The 18951-nt window shown below is 42.2% G+C and overlaps 3 protein-coding genes across 4 annotated transcripts; all 3 read left to right on the forward strand.

Annotated features, from left to right (window-relative positions):
* HMBS (hydroxymethylbilane synthase) lies at positions 1 to 10424 on the forward strand. 2 transcript variants are annotated; one of them, XM_053452483.1, is made up of 16 exons: positions 14 to 112; positions 3339 to 3444; positions 3553 to 3668; positions 4213 to 4266; positions 4403 to 4475; positions 5057 to 5106; positions 5525 to 5580; positions 6264 to 6341; positions 6420 to 6497; positions 7036 to 7111; positions 7194 to 7307; positions 7906 to 7944; positions 8096 to 8215; positions 8889 to 8942; positions 9156 to 9242; positions 9898 to 10424. In XM_053452483.1, the coding sequence occupies exons 3-16, from the start codon at positions 3648 to 3650 to the stop codon at positions 10069 to 10071; spliced, it is 1074 nt and encodes a 357-aa protein (XP_053308458.1). In that variant the 5' UTR covers positions 14 to 112; positions 3339 to 3444; positions 3553 to 3647; the 3' UTR covers positions 10072 to 10424. The 2 variants fall into 2 exon arrangements, with proteins under 2 accessions (XP_053308457.1, XP_053308458.1); XM_053452482.1 differs by lacking the exon at positions 3339 to 3444 and having other exon boundaries at positions 1 to 112.
* Positions 10425 to 13121: 2697 nt separating this feature from the next.
* LOC128470602 (histone H2A-like) lies at positions 13122 to 13834 on the forward strand. The gene has a single exon (XM_053452486.1). The coding sequence runs from the start codon at positions 13165 to 13167 to the stop codon at positions 13594 to 13596; it is 432 nt and encodes a 143-aa protein (XP_053308461.1). The 5' UTR covers positions 13122 to 13164; the 3' UTR covers positions 13597 to 13834.
* A 2159-nt stretch (positions 13835 to 15993) lies between these two features.
* On the forward strand, positions 15994 to 16664 carry LOC128469797 (histone H2AX-like). Its single transcript, XM_053451594.1, has one exon. The coding sequence runs from the start codon at positions 16009 to 16011 to the stop codon at positions 16561 to 16563; it is 555 nt and encodes a 184-aa protein (XP_053307569.1). The 5' UTR covers positions 15994 to 16008; the 3' UTR covers positions 16564 to 16664.
* The last annotated feature ends 2287 nt before the right edge of the window (positions 16665 to 18951 follow it).

Below are 18951 nucleotides of genomic sequence, written 5' to 3' on the forward strand. Positions count from 1 at the left end.
ATTGGCTAACGAGCCTGTCAGTTTTGTGGTGGGCAAGGTCTACAGGAAGTGGCTACAGCGCTGAACAGAAAACGTGCAAGAAATGAAACCCGAATAGTGCTTTAGAAGCTCGGTAACTAAGCGACGTGTGTCATGGGCTGTGGCACTCGGTTACTAGAACCATACCGGCTGGTGTTAATGAACCGTGATACGTACGGGCTGTTGTATAGTGGTTGGCATGCATGTAACCTTGTGTGTTTCGGTTCTCCGCGCGTCACTCGGCGGGAAGCTGTGTTTTTTTCCGCACCGTTTTGCAGACTTTTAATACCTTTTGAAAGGTGTCGGTTTCCGCTTATTGTAGTTGCGTTTGAATGGTTTTATAGCGGAGTATTGCGGGGTCAGCGCAGGAGTTTCCGCTCTCCTTCCGCCCGACCCCCTGACATTACCTCCCGGTCATACAAGCACAGAAACGTAGGCTTTACGGCACGTGTGGGCTGCCTGTTTTCGCCGATGTAGAGAGACTGCGTTTAATCAGTTCCTGGTCTTGTCTTTATTAGGTTGTCTATCCCACCCATGCCCCCTAACAGTTTTAGCCTCTACCACTTCTGCTGTGACGCTGCTCCATGTATCCACAGTAAAGTATAACTTATTGCATCTAAGCCTTTGAGCCACCAGGTTCAGACTGATTTCTTGTTCTTACAGTTCTCATTTGAAATGAGTTTTCCCCCTGCACTTAATGAAATCCCTTTGCTTCAATCACATCTCTCCTTTCCTCCAAACGACATACTGAGCTCCCACACAATGTTCTAGGTGAGGCCCCTGTGTTGTGGGTATTAGTGCCGCAGACTAAATGCTGGTTTGTTGGCACAGCCAGCGGGACTTGGTACCTTTTTTGTGTACCTCCCAGGCTTCGCTCTTTCTTTGCTCTGTCCCCCTCTTCTAACAGCTCCGAATTCTTACTGAAAAATGCCTATTTTAACGATAGTACGTTAATCAGAAAGTCGATAAACAGTACTGCGACGCAGGGCAATACACGTTACAGTACAACTTCAGTTACGGAAAGCTCAGTAATATACGGTAAAAGCAGTGTACAGTTCCAATTCCAGACATGGCACCCATGGTTGGCACTTCAGTGGAAACAGCCTGGAGAAATGGAATGACCGATGTGGGTGAGGGCGATGGGGCCAGCCCTCAGCCTCTAGACTGTCCTTCGGAGAGCAGTCTCTCAGCAGGCTGCTCCCTCCTCGACACCATAGAGCGTCCTTTACACAGCACATGAGGCACCAAGCATCGTCAATGGCGCTGTCAGTGTGTGTTCCTGAAAAAAGTCCACAGACTGGTAGGGCAGGAACTTTCTCTCGATTATCCTTGAGTTCCAACTCCAGGGCTCTGAACAAAGATTGTGCCAGCGGGCGCTGCCGGAACAAGTGGAAGGCAGTTTCTTCTCCACAATGCACTGTGGGTAGCGTCTGCTTCTGCACAGCCCCCTGGCGTGCATAAATGTCCTTAGGGGGGCCTCCCTGAATGGCCATCCATGCAATATCTTTATGCCTGTTGGTCAGCCTGCTCGATGCCACATTAGCCCAAACAGTCGTGGCTGTGGTGGCAGGGAGCCCTGGGATGTCTTTGGCAGTGTTTTAAAGATCAGGACAGCTGACGAGTATGAACAACGCCGTTGGGGTTATGTGGTGATTCTGGCCGTTTGAAAATCCCCTTAGTAGCCAGTAAAATGTTCCATTCCGGTAGTTACTATGGTAACAAGACCGATTCCAAGTCACCCTGTGTTTCGTCCCTTAGGCTCTGGTGTTAGGTGCTAGACCGTGCGGTCTTGGGCTTAAAGGGAAGAGCACTGGGGGCCAGCGAAGGAGGAGGTCCCTGCATGAACAAAGGTGTAGCATTGTTAAAGCAGAACATCAGTGACACAAACATACTTTGCTTCAATGATCCACGTGAAAAGGTTGGTGTGGCAGCCTCTTTAAATATCCCCTTCGTTATATTCTGGCAGAGATTTCCGATATTTCAACACCATAATTAAGATGCCAACAGGGAGGCTGGGTTTCGGTGAAAGAACAAATGCGGGAGTCACCCTGGCTGAGGTTAGTGTGAAAGCTACTAACCCCCATTCCCTCAGAGGGTTAATCGACTCGATTAATGTAGCTGTGGTACTTGATTTTGGTTTAACGCCCGACCACAAAATTCCTGCAGGTTAATCCTGCCCCGTGCCACAAGGAAGGAACAGATGGGAGAACGCTTCTTATCTGCCATCAGATTCTGTGTGTGGGGGGGGGTCGCGAGTTCTTGCATCTTCCCAATTATTTCTTGATGGCTTTGATGTTTGGTTTAGCGGCAAGATTAGAGATAGGGCAGGGAACGTGCTTCATTTGCAGTTTGATAATTGTTTACTCATCTTAACGCAATCACGCAGAACGTATGAACGATATCCAAATGAGTTTTTTGACAAATAACTAGATATTTTCATCATCACATATTTTATATAGTCTTTTTTTTTTTATATATATATATACTTCTTGTTTGAATGTTAGAGTATTTTGTCCTTCACTGTGTGAGAAGGGCTTCTGTAAGTGGGGTATTACTGTGCGATGGGGTTGTTACAGAATATCTTTTTTTTTTTTTTTTTTTTTGTGCAGTCGGAAGCATTTAAAGACATTTTTTTTTAGCCCCCAAGGTTTTCACTCTTCTATATTTTAGTGCTGCTAAATGTTGCATTTTATTATGAATATGGTTTGAAATGCAAACCCTATGTCCTTCAGAATGTATGATTGTCAATGAATGAAAACTGCAGCTCTCCTGCAAACCTGGGTTTCAGGAATTGAACCCTTACAGAAGCAGGAATACACCTCCACCAAGTATACCGCTTTACCCCAACGGCCTCCGGATGTAATGGGAATGATCAGACCCAAGTAACATCTCCGCTAGATATTTGCTCGCCCAGCTGTATCCTACTGTTAGCACTTTCTATAACACAAGGTGCTGCTACACCGCTTCCAGCTTGAGTCCCTCTATACACACACGCAGTTTAGCATAAATTCAGTTTTGTCGCGTTACGTTCATCTTCCTTTGCTGTCGCCTTCCATAAATATTGTTATAAGATTTGCAAAGAATCCAGGAACGCTGAGTGGTGATTGAGACAACATTGCTATGATGTTATATGTTTGTGTGTATATATATATATATATATATATATTATAGCAATGATACAGCCTTCTATGACTCACAGGGATGGACTTATTCACTCTTTTGGGCTAGATAAGTGAGATTTTGCTTGGTAACATGTGCTTCTTCGTATTGGCCATGCTGGTAATGAAGAGGGAATTTCTCCTCTTTTTTTTGCACATCAGCACTAAGAAAGGGGAGTTGGCTGTCTTTACCTAGATAACTGCGCTCAGTCATTCATTTGGTTGTAAGGAAAGAAATGCCAGGTCCAGTCTGAGCACCCCTGATAAGGTAGCCTGAGCATCTATATTTTATTAGCCCGCGGGGTGGGGTCCCAGTTCCATATCTCGCTCGTCCCACAGCTCTTTACCTTATCTGTTTGCTCACATTGTCCTGCAGGATGATGCTTCTTTGGAGACAGAAGTGAAGACGTTGGCCATTCAAAAGGACACGCGTGTGGATCGCAGCCGCATTAGACAATCAAGCTGCCAACAATGGACAACTGTGGAGCTTCGGTAAAAAGAAATCTATCGTGTGTTTGCGCATACCCAGTGTTTTTGTATAATTACTTAATTGTTTATTGCAGGCTACCATATCGTGTTTATCCTAATACGTGTATTCGTAGTTGTTACGTGTATTCACACGTAACTAAACTTAAGTAATAAGTAAATTGCAGCTCGTGCCGCTAGTGTTGTTTTTTTGTAACTGTATATTACGCAGCCACAAGTTCTCCTAAATCAGAGAGAAGTCTGTATATTGTGCGTATTCTGAATTTCCGGTGTCCTGTATGATGATTCTGTATTCTCATGCAGCTGCAATATCATCTGACTCTTATGTCTGTCCTTTAAGCTCCTATATCTTCTGGGTCCATTGGACAGATATAGACTGTTTTGGTAACTGCCAGTTCTGCACAGTTCCTTTGATCCTAATCTTTATTCTGTGAACCCTCAGGATGCTTTTGTATTTGCTTTTCTGTTAATGTTTAATTTGTATTTCAAACATAATCAAGATTGTATTTTTTAGCAAGATCAATGAAGTAATGTTAATTATTCCGTGCAGGATGGGTCTGTGCAAAAAAGAGATGTCATCAGAGTTGGGACGAGAAAAAGTCAAGTAAGTTTACTGAGTTTTCTTTTCTTTTAGTAGAGGACATTGCTTTAGCCATTGTTCATGATATCAGTACATATGTAAAACAAGAAAAAAATCAAGCTTGCGTCTTGTAAATTGGCCTTGGTTTCTTTGCCCGCAGCTGGCTCGCATACAGACGGACAGTGTGGTAGAAATGCTGAGTAAGAGGTTCCCTACTGCTCGGTTTGAAATTGGTATGTGTTGCATTTAAAATCTATAGAAAAGGCAGACTGCGCCTGTTTTCGTGTATTTCCGCACTTTGAGTGCGTTTCCGTATATATTCTCTTCCGCCAACCCTGGAGCATGTATAGACACGTATAATATGGTGTAAATTCTTTCTGTTCTCTGATTTGTATGGTTTTTTTTTATGAAAGACATAGAAACACCAAACAAAGCAGAGTGACTTTAATACAGAGTCAGGAAATATAATTATTTCCTGTTGATCTGTAAAGTATTTAAATAGGATTATTATTTTTGGTGCATACAATATATAATTGTACATCCAACTGTACCATAAAAAGGGCATACTAACTTACTCTATATAACTAATTTGCTATAGATTTCAATGAAAATTGCCTTTGGTAATGTGGCATTGGTCTTTAGGCCATTACATTGCTTAAGGCCAGTAGTTATCCATAAGACCTATTGATACAGGTATCCATGCAGATGTTATATCTATATTATTGGCTTATCCATGCATCTATTCCATTCTCACACTTCCCTGACTTCATTGCATCCTTGTTTCTATTCATTTTTTCCATTTGTCTCTCCCTAGTTGCTATGGCTACTACTGGAGATAAAATTCTAGACACTGCGCTATCCAAGGTTGGTATGATTCTAAGTTTTGTCACGTGTGGTGTTGGTGGTACTTAATGTTCTAGGTGGTATATTCGCTCAACAGGAGTTGTTTCATCTCCACTGTTTGCATTATAAAGGCAAACCCATGAGAACATATTTACAAGAATAGGTGAATTGGCCCTGCTTAATGCATAGCAATGGATGCAATCGAAGGATACAGTAGAACACCCTCTATGGATTTGTTCTCTCCCAGCTATTTGCATATTAGGAGATGCGTTAAGGCAAAAGTAGTAGTGAGTTTGTGTGCATATCGCCGGCTCTAGCCCAAGCACCCACCTGCACAGAATGCTGTTCACTGATGGGAGGGGGGGTAGTTGAAATGTGGATAGTGAAGGTTCTCTGGAGACTATATGATATTGTTTTTGTTTTTATTTTCATCTGACAGATTGGCGAAAAGAGTCTTTTCACTAAGGAGTTGGAGAATGCTTTGGAAAAGAATGAGTAAGAACCAGCATGTGAAAAATACTTGGGTGGATAGTCAGACTGGGGGGATTTAGCTACAACTTTGTCACCATATCATTGAAAACTACCTTGCATTGGATCCATTCTGTACTTGTACAGAGTTCTCTTATTGATTTTCCTTTGTTCTGGAAAAATGCATACTTCCACATGTATAAACTGAACCTGAATAGTATTCAGAATATCAAATATATGAACGACTGGGGACAATCGGTAATGTTGCTATGCTCTATTGCATTTTAGGTGATTAAGTGTAATTTTTTTCCTATATAATAGTTGAAAACGTCACTGTGAAGGTGCAGAGGCATATGTCTCATAGTTCATAGGTATTTCTGTTGACTGCCTGCTGCAATTGATCTGTCCTGTCCAACAGCCTGTGTTTGGTGTAATCTGCAATAGATCTGTGCTGAAAAAATATGTCCAATCTCCACAAACCTTCACGTTCTCTTTCCCCGGGCAAAACGCTTGTTACTTATCTCCTTCATCTGCATTAGGAAACATGCAAGTGTGTAGAAGGTTAGAAATGTCTTTTTGTTTTAGGTAATGTACTGAGGAGCCAGTAAATACGACCACACTGGGCTCTGCACACGTTAATTACAATAATAGTGCCCAAGGTGGTATTACTATCACTGTCTCTATCACTGCTAATACCTTTTCTGTTCCAGGGTTGATTTGGTTGTTCATTCCTTGAAGGATTTACCAACCTCTCTGCCTCCTGGTTTTACTATTGGAGCTGTGTGCAAGTAAGTGTGCACCAAAAATGTGTTTATTGGCAACAGAACAGGCCACAAGCTACAACTGTTTTCTATGTAAACTTTCAGGCGTGAAAATCCGTATGATGCTGTTGTCTTCCATCCGAAGTGCACTGTGAAGACTTTGGAGGGTCTACCACAAAAATGGTGAGATGCTATGTTAATACGTGCAGGTCAGCAGAATGAATGAATGTAAGGAAGCTTATTTATCAATTAGAAGTGTTTTATTCTCTCAGCAGTTCTATATGATATGCAAAATGATTTAACCCAGGACACCAGTCATGTATGCCATATACAGTGCCACTTAACCCGCATCTCCATGCAGTTTTAGGGACAAAATAAGCTTTAATGTAGTGTGGCTGACTGGCTGCCAGTCATTAGCCCCTTTCCGTACATCCAGGGGAAGTTTCATTTATATTTTGTATGTAAGTCTAGCATTTACAAAGAAAGTGAAGCATCTGACAGGAGAATGGCAGCAGTGGGTTACTGACCAACCGACAGCTTCTTTTTACAACTCCCCAAAAATATCTGATCTTCGAGTAGGGATGGGTGCATGGAACTGATAACAGTAACTAGTTTAGAAAAAATGGATGCTTTCACAACACAGGGGAAAGTAAAACTGTAAATGGGCTTTGTTTGTTATTCCAGACGTAATTTTTTTTTTTTTTTTTTTATATTAAATCAGTGTCATTGGAACTAGCTCCTTGCGCAGAGCGGCTCAACTCAAGAAAATGTTTCCTCACTTGGAGTTCAGAGATATTGTATCCTTTACCCAGAGAATAAGATTCTTATGTTCTTATTTGATTTTCTGGTTGCATTTCTCTTTAACGCCCATCTCTACAGAGAGGTAACTTAAACACACGACTGAAGAAGCTGGATGATAGAGAGGAGTTTAGTGCCATAATTCTGGCTACTGCTGGACTGCGCCGCATGGGGTGGGAGAATCGAATAGGCCAGGTAAGATGGGGCAAGGGACATTGCTGGATAGCATACTATATAACCACTGTACACCCTGTCTGTAGATGAAGGGTGAGATTTATTTAAGGATATATGTCTATACTTCTGCTGGTGAAGTTGCCAGGGGAAAATCTGGCCTCGCCACAACTACTGGAAGTTGCCATATAGCAATTTTTACACAAGCTTACACTATTCTTCAAAAGGTTTGTGGAGATGAGCGCATGGATCAAAAATACAGTATAGAGGCTAAAGTGTAAATTACTGTTGTAATTGGTTGATTTCTTTTATTTTTTTATTATTATGGAAGATCTTCATAGGAGATGTGTTCACTCCTGTGTTCCAATGCCACATTTTGTTGGTAACCCAAGCTTTTAAGTTGAAAAGGATAATTGATTATTACAGATGCAGCCCATATAAGTTTTGCTTCTTTTACTATTTGGCCAGTGTGCCTTTGGAACAGAAAGGGGATGACAGGGGTTATCTTTTTAATTCCAATCCCTGCCACTGGGGAGGCCGAATTGGGAATGCCAGGTTCTCTGTTCTGCCCCTACCTTACAGCTGTGAGCTAATCGTTGAATGTTTCTGTCTTGTTAAATAGATCCTGAGTCCTGATGAATGTATGTACGCTGTGGGTCAGGTAAGTGGCTGCAGGCTGGTTTCACAATATGTTTCACACTCAAGCTAGTGATCTGCACCAATTTCTTGATTGCATACTGGCTTTTTAAATGTGCACATTATTTGATATTATATGGAGAGGTTTGTTCAGTAGTCTTTTATGTTGTCCGCAGGGGGCACTAGCTGTAGAAGTTCGAGCCAAAGACCAGGATATCCTCAGTATGGTGTCGGCTCTGCAGGATCCCCAGACTGTTCTGCGTTGTATCGCAGAGAGGGCGTTCATGAAGAGACTGGTAAGCAGCCCCTAAGCTTGATAGCTTTGTTGTTCCAACAATCTTTGGTTCTAGTTGGGCTTTTGTGTCTTTCTGGGGTTAATGTAATCTGACTTACTCGTTCACGATGTAGTTTGCCAGACTTGCATGAACACAGTTATGTTATGTATTTTAAGGGGGAACTGTTTCTTTCACAGCATTCAGCATTAATGTGTCTAAATAGCCTAAAGCATGTAATAACTACATATTGCATTTTTTTCTTTAAAAAATTTAACTCTTTGGGGTTGGTTTTAAATAAGAGGCTATTTAACCTCGCAATCTGAGACCTCAGGCAAATTTAGCATAATCAGTCAATTCCTGTTCTAATCTATCCCCTTAACTCTTACAAAGTCTGTTTTAACAGCCATCAGCAACGTAACAATTGGGGGCTGTAACTTTTATGGTAACAGGATGTTCGGTTAGCTGGTCCAATGATATACTCAGTGGATTTTAATGCATACGTATTTGGTAATTTAATCTCTATACTTTTTTTGTTTTTTAATACTGAGCTAAAAGTGTAGTATTTGTGAGTATTACTAGATCTGCTTTAGGGAGGTATACACATACATACATACATACATACATACATACATACATACATACATACACACACATACACCCTTTGTTTGGACCGGACTAACACAGTGTTTTTCAGGAGGGTGGCTGCAGTGTGCCGGTGGCGGTGAACTCTGTCATTGAGGATTCCCAGGTATAGACTTCTTGTTATAGCTGGAGTGACTACTTGTTTTGAATTTATCTTTAACACATTGTCTCTTAACATTGAAAACATCTGTTTCAGTTGTGGTGTGTACTGTGATATGTGACCCCTGTGTTATGCTTACTTATTCCTTTTATTTGTTTTCTTTGTTTACTTACTGTTGCCTCCTGCATATTGGAAATGTTCGCTGTTTCTTTTTTGTAGCTCTACCTTACCGGTGCTGTGTATAGCCTGGACGGATCGGATTATCTGAAAGAGACAATGCAGACTAGTATATGTTCCCCACTTGAGGTGAGCAATGTTTGAAATAACCATCATTGATATATATATATATACTGGTGTAAGGAAACTACACAATGTTCCACCCAAAAAAAACAAAACAAAAAAAAAGCCCTACCTAAAGCCAGTATTGTGCATTAACCCCTTAATGACAAAGCCCGTACATGTACGGGCTCAAAATGCATTGTTTTCAATGGGTTTAGGGACCGCCCATTGTCCTTAAAGGGTTAAGATTAAACGGGGTACTCCCCTCTGTTTTCTCTGGTGTGTGTGTGTGTGTGTGGGGAGTTTATCAGAGATAGGGCTAGGAGTTGGGAGACTTACAAAAGCAACAAAACTATGCTGGGAGTGGGATGAGCAATAATGAAGCATTTCTTGTTTCCCTTGACATAAATATTTAAGTGCAGATTTCATTCTTACTCAAGGGTCAATGTTAACCCATTATAATGTAAAAGCACATTTTGGGGTGTATTGACTAACCTGGTATTATACACCCCCTTGGCTAGATTATGGAAAAAATGGGGATGAGTCCCTTCTATTCATAAGGACGTACTGACCAGGTTCATTTACAGAACTAGTGAAAGCAGGACTGTGCCGAGGATGTAGATCGTGTGCGCATGTGAAATGGATTTAGTGCCAATATAAAAAGAAAATGCTTCTCTCCTAGGATGTTGAAGGACCCAATGATGACGTACAGCATGTCGGGATCACGGCATTAGGCGTGCCACGTGCTGCTTTGGATGCTGCAGAACATTTAGGAACACAATTAGCTGATCTGTTGCTGAGCCAAGGGGCTAGAGAGATCCTAGTGGTAGCAAGGCAACTGAATGATTCCAGATGATGCGAAACATAGGAACGTAAACATCAAGTATTGTATTTCAGGCCCTTTGCTGGATTCATATTAGAGCCTGTTACTTTATATTGTTTAATGTCCTTATTGTGAAATAACTAGAGAGCTATTTACATGTATGCTAAGAAAAGTCACATTGTGTGATGTTGGCAAACTAAACAGATCCTGCCACATAAGCTATGCAATCCTAAACTCCAAAAACATGAGCATAAAATAGTAACACAGCACTGAAAAATAAAAAAATGTTTTGCAAGTGTCTGATTACATGTACAGCAGGGTGACCCAGACAAAATGTAATCTCTAGTGGGAATAAAAGTGAAACATTTATGGAAAAAGTACAATAATAGTTTTTTTGCCATTTTCATTTGGGGAGTACCTGAAGGTTTTATAGACACTACAAATACATACACATATACCAGTATACTGTTTATTAAAGTGAAATCCAAAAGTTGCCAGCAACTATATGATGATGTGTAACTTGATATCATCTGGTGACTAAATAATGCAGGTAACATTCGTATGTTCATGGAACCTTGAAGACAATACTGTGTATATGTTCAGTTCTCTGCTGTGCATGCACGAGAAGCTTTCTGCCATATGTACTCTGCAGCGGATAAATCTGTTGGAGTTAAATAGCAGAATTCAGTATACAAAAAACAAAAACTGCCTGCGCTTCTTACCCTAATAAAGTTGGCAACAAATATGTAAACATAATATAAATGAGAGGTTTTGGTTATATGAATTGGCCAAAGCATAATTAAGCTCACCCGCCACGTCAAGGTACACTCTCAATAGGGTGAGAACCTATTCTCACCTCCTACATAGTGGGCACACAAAGCAGTTTATACTGCTACCAAAACCTTATTAATGTGTTGGGGGGGTGCAATTAAACCTCCTCCCTATTAACCCCTGGACAGCAAGCTGCAACCAGACTGATGAGGAGCCAACAACCTCAAATATGTGCAAACAGGGAAAAGAAAAAATGTCGGTGCGCTAAGCTAGTCTCAGGCTCAAATAATACAAATGTGTAATATGAGGCCTACCAAACAGGTGTAAGCAATACAGCCAATACACTGTTTCTTGCAGCATGCTTACACCTGTTTGGTAGGCCTCATATTACACATTTGTATTATTTGAGACTAGCTTAGCGCACCGACATTTTTTCTTTTCCCTGTTAGCAGAATTCAGTAACCTAAAGAATTCCTGCACAGATACACGCCGTAAACTTGCTAGGGTCCCAACAAAATGGCCTCTAATATGCAGTTAACATAAATGGGATTGGAGTGCTGATTTAAACAGCTGAGTGTCCTCACACACTGATATATTGCACTCAGGAATCATAACATTCATTAAGTAAAGCCCTTTAGGACGTACAGGTACGTCCTGACTTTCTTGCAGGGGCAGGGACGCATCGTTTGACAGCCTGGACTCCCCCTGTCAGCAGAAACCAGCATAGCTAGCTTTCTGCTGACCGATCGCTTGAAACGGCTGCCGGTGCGGGTGTCGGTAAGCCGTTGCATTCAAAATGCCTGATTGCGTGATCGGGCATTCCCTTCCGGGTCACATCACTGCTGCTGTCACATGGGAGGTCACCGGAGGACAGGATATCCCCTGCAGGGTCTGTCTTCCCCTACTGGCCAATGATGCAAACTGTAATCCCCAATGCAAGTCTATTGACATCTATCAAAATTACCTCAAGCTTGAATGTTTGGTCAACAAAGTCAACGTGAGCAAAAATCTGCAGAAGTGATCCCTGCCCTGACCCCACATCTCATCTCTGATCACATTAAAGCGGATGAGTTACTTAATGGGAAGCAAGGGTTATTTGGCATTCTACACAATCAGCGACAGAGTTGGAGGACCAGAGTCCTGTCTGTTACATCATAAAACCAGATCTTCCCATATAATCTGCTATGTGGTCCCTGTACATAATGAAACCACTGCCTATAAAGTCTAATGCCACAAGTGAATATATTCACTGAAGTTCGGTAAATGGCCAAGTTCACGTTGAATCATATCGGACTAAACCGTTGCAGTAATCTATAAATACCCTAAAAAAGCCGGAATCGTTCTGTGGGCTGAAATTGTAGATTTCCTCGATAAACCTGTTCTAGTGGAATCCGCTTTGACAGAGACTCAGATAGTTTTTGGGGTGGTTTTTACTATTTGCAAAAGAACAAATAGTAAATTGGCAACAGTTACCCAGGGAAGAGGAGCAACAGTGATGGTTCAGGAACCAACAGAAAGTTATCCTGAGTCAAAGTGCACGGATTGCCAAGTGTGGTACAATCCACACAGTCAGTAACACATCAGTGTGGTTTTAGACAGTATGAAAAACATTTCTATATATCTGTTTGTAGGATATATATTCACAATTGGCTACATAATTAACGAAAACATTTGAAAAGCTAACCACGCCCACCCGGGCTTTAATAAACGCGGGTAGCACGATGGACCTATGGAAATATGATTTAGAATTGTAGCCCCTATCACAGCAAGGAATATACATTTACAAAAATACCATTTAAGCGTTATTTGTTAAAAACGGGGAAGTAAAATCTCGTCATAGTACTTATATACATGCCGCAACACGTCTTCCACATTTGAAACGCGCGCATTTTCGAAAGTTTCGGGCTGGACCAATCAGAAATCCAGTTTCTGCACTTCCCCCACAGCCTTATTTAAATGCTGGTTACTCGAAACTAATATGTAAATTATGTTAAGGACTGCATTATTCAGAGAGAAATTGTTTTACCCGAGTATTATATCATTGACACAAAGAAGTAATACATGTTAGTAATATCCTGATACATCTATGATATTATATATATATAAATATTATGCCACCATTTCCGCAAGAATTTGTATAAGGATATTTTGGAATTACGCGCCCTTTTTTGTAAGGCTTCGGACCGAGCCAATCAGACAATGATTTGCCTTTCATCCCCTCCTCTGCCATGCTGCCCGCCAAACTTTGGCCAATGAGAGTACAGATCTTCGTATATAAATATAACAGGCGCGCCACCTTGGGTTCATTCGTTTTGGAAGATCACTGTACGTGCTGCAGATACAAGGATTGCGAGAATGTCCGGCAGAGGAAAGACCGGTGGCAAAACACGGGCTAAGGCCAAGACTCGTTCATCCAGAGCAGGCCTTCAGTTTCCTGTAGGCCGTGTCCACAGACTGCTCCGGAAAGGAAATTACGCTGAGCGCGTTGGAGCCGGCGCTCCTGTTTACCTGGCTGCGGTGCTGGAATACTTGACGGCGGAGATCTTGGAGTTGGCGGGTAACGCGGCAAGGGATAACAAGAAAACGCGCATCATACCTCGCCATCTTCAGCTGGCTGTCCGTAACGATGAAGAGTTGAACAAGCTGCTTGGCGGTGTCACCATTGCCCAAGGAGGCGTGTTACCCAATATCCAGGCAGTGTTGCTGCCAAAGAAGACGTCCGGCACCGCCACGGCTCCCGTTAAATCCTCGGGAAAGAAAGCGTCTCAGCAGTCCCAAGAGTATTAGTTGCCGCCGCCTCTAATGCATGAAACCAAAGGCCCTTTCCAGGGCCGCCCACAACCGTAAAAAGAGCTAATGGTTACTAACCGAGCACGTTTCTTGCGCCCCCGAATACATGATAAAGGCGCTTTATGTGCAATTGGGGTGGGTAGCTTATACAGCTGTAGGTGCCTGTAGAAAGGCGATAGCTGCGGAAACGCTTTGTTTGAGAAATGAACCCCGCTCCCCCCCGCCCGCATGTGGCGGTTGTTGAGGAGGGCATTCTGAAAGCAATATCGCCAAGTGTGTTTATACTGAATACATTGCGTACGTTTTACACTCCGCCCTAATTGGATTTTCTTTCTCCAGGACAAGGAGTCCCTTCTTAATATACAATGTAACCGGTCTCAATATGTAACAAGCGGATATCGGCCTTTCCATGCGGCCGTGGTTTCATTCTACAGAATAGCCGCGGCTGCTGAGCAGTAGCCCGGTCAGCGCCATTCCTCGGTACACACCCCGTATACACTGTGTCCCCGGGGGCCACACCCGCCCCTCACATGGCACCCTATTGTATTATAATCGTGGATTTGGGGTTGCCCTGCTTTTCCCCAAAATACATTCTCATTACAAAATGAGCGATGCTTGGTTCATATAAACATGTCTCATCCTGGCTGCCTACCGTCAATTTTCAGGTTTTTGTTTGCTTCATTTAGACTGAGGAATCGTGCTTTTTTGGGCTACAACTCCCATCACACAATGCTGACTGTGATTTGAGAGATCAGTGAAACTCATCCGCTCTTATTTTAATGAAAAATATCTAAAATATTAGATACCTATATATTGTACCTATAGTGCCATCACTGGCCTTCCCCCACCCTTGGCTGGGGTTTTGCTGCTTCTCGGTGCGGTGGAAGGCAGCTGAGTAAAATAGCTTTTTTTTGTGTGTGAGGGGAGTCCCCGCCAAGGCCTAGATAAGGAGGGAAAATCAGGACTGGTTTATCGACACAAGAGGGCAATAAAAGCACATTAACAATGCAAGCTAGGATTTCAGGGAAGTAATGAAAGGATTGAAGGGGAAGAGAACCAATCATGACACACATGGGGCAGGTCTGAGGGGCAAAAGGGGGCAGGGTGATGGTTGCTAACAGCCATTTTGGCTGCCTGCTCCAGTGACCTGACTACTACCTAAAGGCAGCATTTAAAGCTGTTGATTGGTTGTTTTCTAGTAAGCAGGTTTCTCTTCTACCCAGAGTCTCGCATTTAATAAGTGCCTAGCCCCAGACCATTATCCCTCCTACAGCAGGTACTATGAATTCTAGTGGGAAGGGTTCTCCTGGCATCTGCAAAACACACATTCATCACTCCAGACAACACGTTTGTAGTGTTCTGTACACTACTCCAGCCAATACTTTGCATTGCGCAGTGATCTTCAGTTCGTGCAGCTGCTCGGCCACGGAAATCCATTTCATGAAGGTCCACGTGCACAGTGCTTATGCCCTCTCAGTACGGCCATTCTACTGCCAACGTCTGGCTATGGTGATGGCTGCCTACGTGCTTTGTTTTATACTCCCGTTCGCAATGGGCATGACTGAAACTAGGTAATTAGGAGGGATGTCCAGATAGTTTTGGTGACATTATTATTATCTTTTATATAGCACCAACAGTTTACTAGAAAAAACTGGTCTTTATACTGTGCAGAAAAGTTGCAAGCTATTAAAACAGTAGATAATTATGCATCAGAACAAACAAACGAATAGAGGCTCAATTCTTGTCCATGGTTGTCCCTACTAGTTTCAATGTGGCGTTACGCACAATAAACGTTAAGCTGGGCTTCTAGTGCCTGTCCATAACATGGAGAAGGTAGGCGCTTCTCCTATTGATCACCCCTCTCTATAGCATCACATGGAGAGGGTAACTAACTAGGCACAAGTGTATGAAAGTGCTCACTTTACCCATTGTGTGTAGTTACTTACACCCCCTACCAACCACTCATTGATTGTTTTGTGCAATACTGATTTTTATTTGCTAGTTTGTCTTAATGCCTGATTTGAATTCTGCTTTTTACATCACAAGACAATGGTGTGTGCTGGATAAAAAGGCATATAAGAGCCTCTGCATTGCATATACATCAGCAGACTAGATGGACCAAATGGTTCTTACCTGCCATCAAATTCTATATAATAAGTAATAACTAAAAAAAATCAAATTTTCTCTATTTTTTTTTACATATTACTTAACCTGGAAAAATACAATATATAGAAAAAAGGTTAGGAAACCCAAGATCACGAAAGGGTTAAGAAGCAGGGCAAATCACTGCTTACACCGTCTCAAGTTCAAACAATCAACTGATCGTAAATATGTTAGCATCATAGGTTTCAAAAGGAGCCAATCAGCTGAGAGAATATTGGCCACACCTGCGAACGTAATAATAGGGACATGGTCACGTTACAAACATCGCCTAATCCTAACCAATCAAAAGGCACCATTTCAGGTTATAAATGTCCGTGGCGCGGGGTGCTGGTTACCATTAACCGTGGTATTGCTGTACGGGTGTATTTTGTTGAAGGAATTATGTCAGGCAGAGGAAAAAGCGGCGGGAAGGTCAGGGCCAAGGCGAAGACTCGATCGTCCAGAGCAGGCCTGCAGTTTCCCGTTGGTCGCGTACACCGTTTGCTCCGGAAGGGGAACTATGCCGAGCGCGTCGGAGCGGGGGCACCGGTCTATTTGGCCGCAGTGCTTGAATATTTAACAGCAGAGATTTTAGAGCTGGCCGGCAATGCTGCCCGGGACAATAAAAAATCTCGCATCATTCCCCGCCACCTTCAGCTGGCTATCCGCAATGATGAGGAATTAAACAAGCTGTTGGGAGGGGTAACCATCGCCCAAGGCGGTGTCCTCCCCAACATCCAAGCTGTCCTGCTCCCTAAGAAGAGTTCCGGTCCTTCCACAGGCTCCGGCAAGAAGGCCTCCCAGCAGTCGCAGGAATATTAAGATGTAATCCCTCTTCTGCGCTCCAAGCGTGTTTTTGGTGTCTTCCCTGTGAAAATGTCTATATGGACGCACCTTCATCAATAAATGAACACTTGTCAGCCCGCAGTGTCATTTCGCCATTTCCTCACCGTAACGGCCGCGCAATTAAGCAGCGTTTGCTTTGTGAGGGATTTAGAAGAGTTATTACCTATAACGCTGTGTGTGTATGGGTTAGAAGTCGGGGTCGGTGATACACCGGCTCACCTCTCTGTACCGAGCAGAACCCCGCCTGAGGGTTAAAATGTATCTTCCTCAGGAGAAACATCCCAGCGCGGGGCTGGAGGGGCCTGCAAATCCAACACAAAGTGAACCATTCATGGATTATTATACCGAGCCCACGGCAGATAGAAGCAGAATGTTTTTTATGGAGTAACACCTGCCATGTTCCCTCACAGATGTTCGTACAACACATCACTTAGTCTATATCATGTTTACAAAATAAAAAAAATAATTCCAAATTAAATAAATAATGGTTTAATAAATCTACAGTGCTGTATATGCATATCAGGGGCCCAAGTATTAGCTTTATAGGCCATCCCACTAAATAATTTGAAAGAAGTCCAAACATTTGATGACAGAAAGGCTGGTGAAGTATCTTCTTCAGGACAGACTCCACAGGGAGGTTCAGTTTTAGCCACATGCAGTGAAAGGATATCGCATTAGTTGCTAGTAGCAGCCATCTTGGAATACATACACAGGCAGACGGGCTTCGTGGTGCCGTCTAAAGCAAGAGAAGCACAACAAATAAACACTGAGCTTTGGGTGGGCGCCATGGGCTGTGACCTGTGGTGACATATATGTAAGAAGCCGACCAGGGCAAGTTTCTCCAGGGAGTACATTTGCTACCAACTCCAACCAACTTGTTTTTATTACAAATAGTCCATTTGGTTGGTGTCGTCCATGATAACATCTTACTCGGGTTGACAGAAATCACATGAAAGCGTCAGTAAAGGACCACAGAAGGCAGTTCACATTAAACTTTTGGTGGAAACCAGGAAGCCTGTTTTCCTTGTGCATGTGCCGTATGTATCATGTCAGTAAGTACATAGTAACATGTACTGGGCCCGCAATTGTTATCAGAAGCAGAAGAGCGGGAAAGCATACAACGTTTTTAATGTATGTTCCTTATGTTCGTCCTCCTGTTTTCCTGGTTTTTACAGGCAGATGGATGCTGCGTTTGCTTTCTTTGCGGCCATACTTTGCTTGCTTAAGGATTTCTGACGCAACCGGCACCTCATTTAATAATAAGTTCCATGATAATAAGTGAATGAAATGATCAAATGATTTACGCCGTGTGCTAATATAGCTGTAGTTAGGTCATTTTAAATTGTCAATTATTTCCAGTGTCCCCAATTGAAATCTACTGTCCCTACATGTAATTATGTATGTTGTACGCCGCATCATGCGTGACACAATTGGGGGCCATCTTCTTATGACCTGGAAGCCACTTGGAGATGAGAATTCTGTTATACTGTTAAACATAGAAATACATGATAAAGTTTCTATTTATGCTACGTTTTATAACCATTACATATCTATTCCTTAAATCACAGGACAAAACGAAACATGTGAAAGTAAGGTGGGGTTCCCCGCTTATAACAGATTAGACAGTAACAGCACAGGTGACAGCGGGTTACAGCGCGGGATTATTCGCCAGCTTCCTTTCTTACAGGAACAACTGCTATTTCTATATAAATTTCTTCTGGTTTCCAGAAACCAATATAAATGTGTGCCATAGCACTAAACAGACATTAAACGTAAATAATAAAAAAAAATGATGTATTAACTGAACTATGCCTTTACACAAACATAACACCCCCTGTCTCGCTCCGTGGACTCATTCGGTAATATTTTGTGGAAATAAAGGCTAAAAGTGCATACAGTACAAATTGTCTCAGGATACTTGGAAAGTGGCACAAATCAGGACTAAATGAAAGTCACCAAGCTCATCTCTGACTCTTCTATTGCACCCCAACCCCAATACATAAATACGTTACATAATAACCATAATATAAAAAATCTAATCTATATGCAACACAAAGGGGTTTATTCACTCAAGCGTAACACATCATTCCATCAATAAAGAACCTCTGACTATACATGTTATACAGAGCTATACGGCTACCCCAAACTACAGAGCTAAGCAATCATATCTTCAAACGTTCCCAATCAAGAAAATGTACAAAAACGCATGATATAACTTTTGGGGGGGGGTGTGTTATATTGCTTAATAGTAAATCCCACTGAAACGTCTAAGTTTTGTTGCATATTAATTAAAATAATGAAATTGGTATATCCGTTTATATACACATTATAAAATGTCAAGTACAGAAGGATTAAAACATCAAA

This window comes from Spea bombifrons, chromosome 12 (assembly GCF_027358695.1).
Source record: "Spea bombifrons isolate aSpeBom1 chromosome 12, aSpeBom1.2.pri, whole genome shotgun sequence".
NCBI classification, from domain to species: Eukaryota; Metazoa; Chordata; class Amphibia; order Anura; family Pelobatidae; genus Spea; species Spea bombifrons.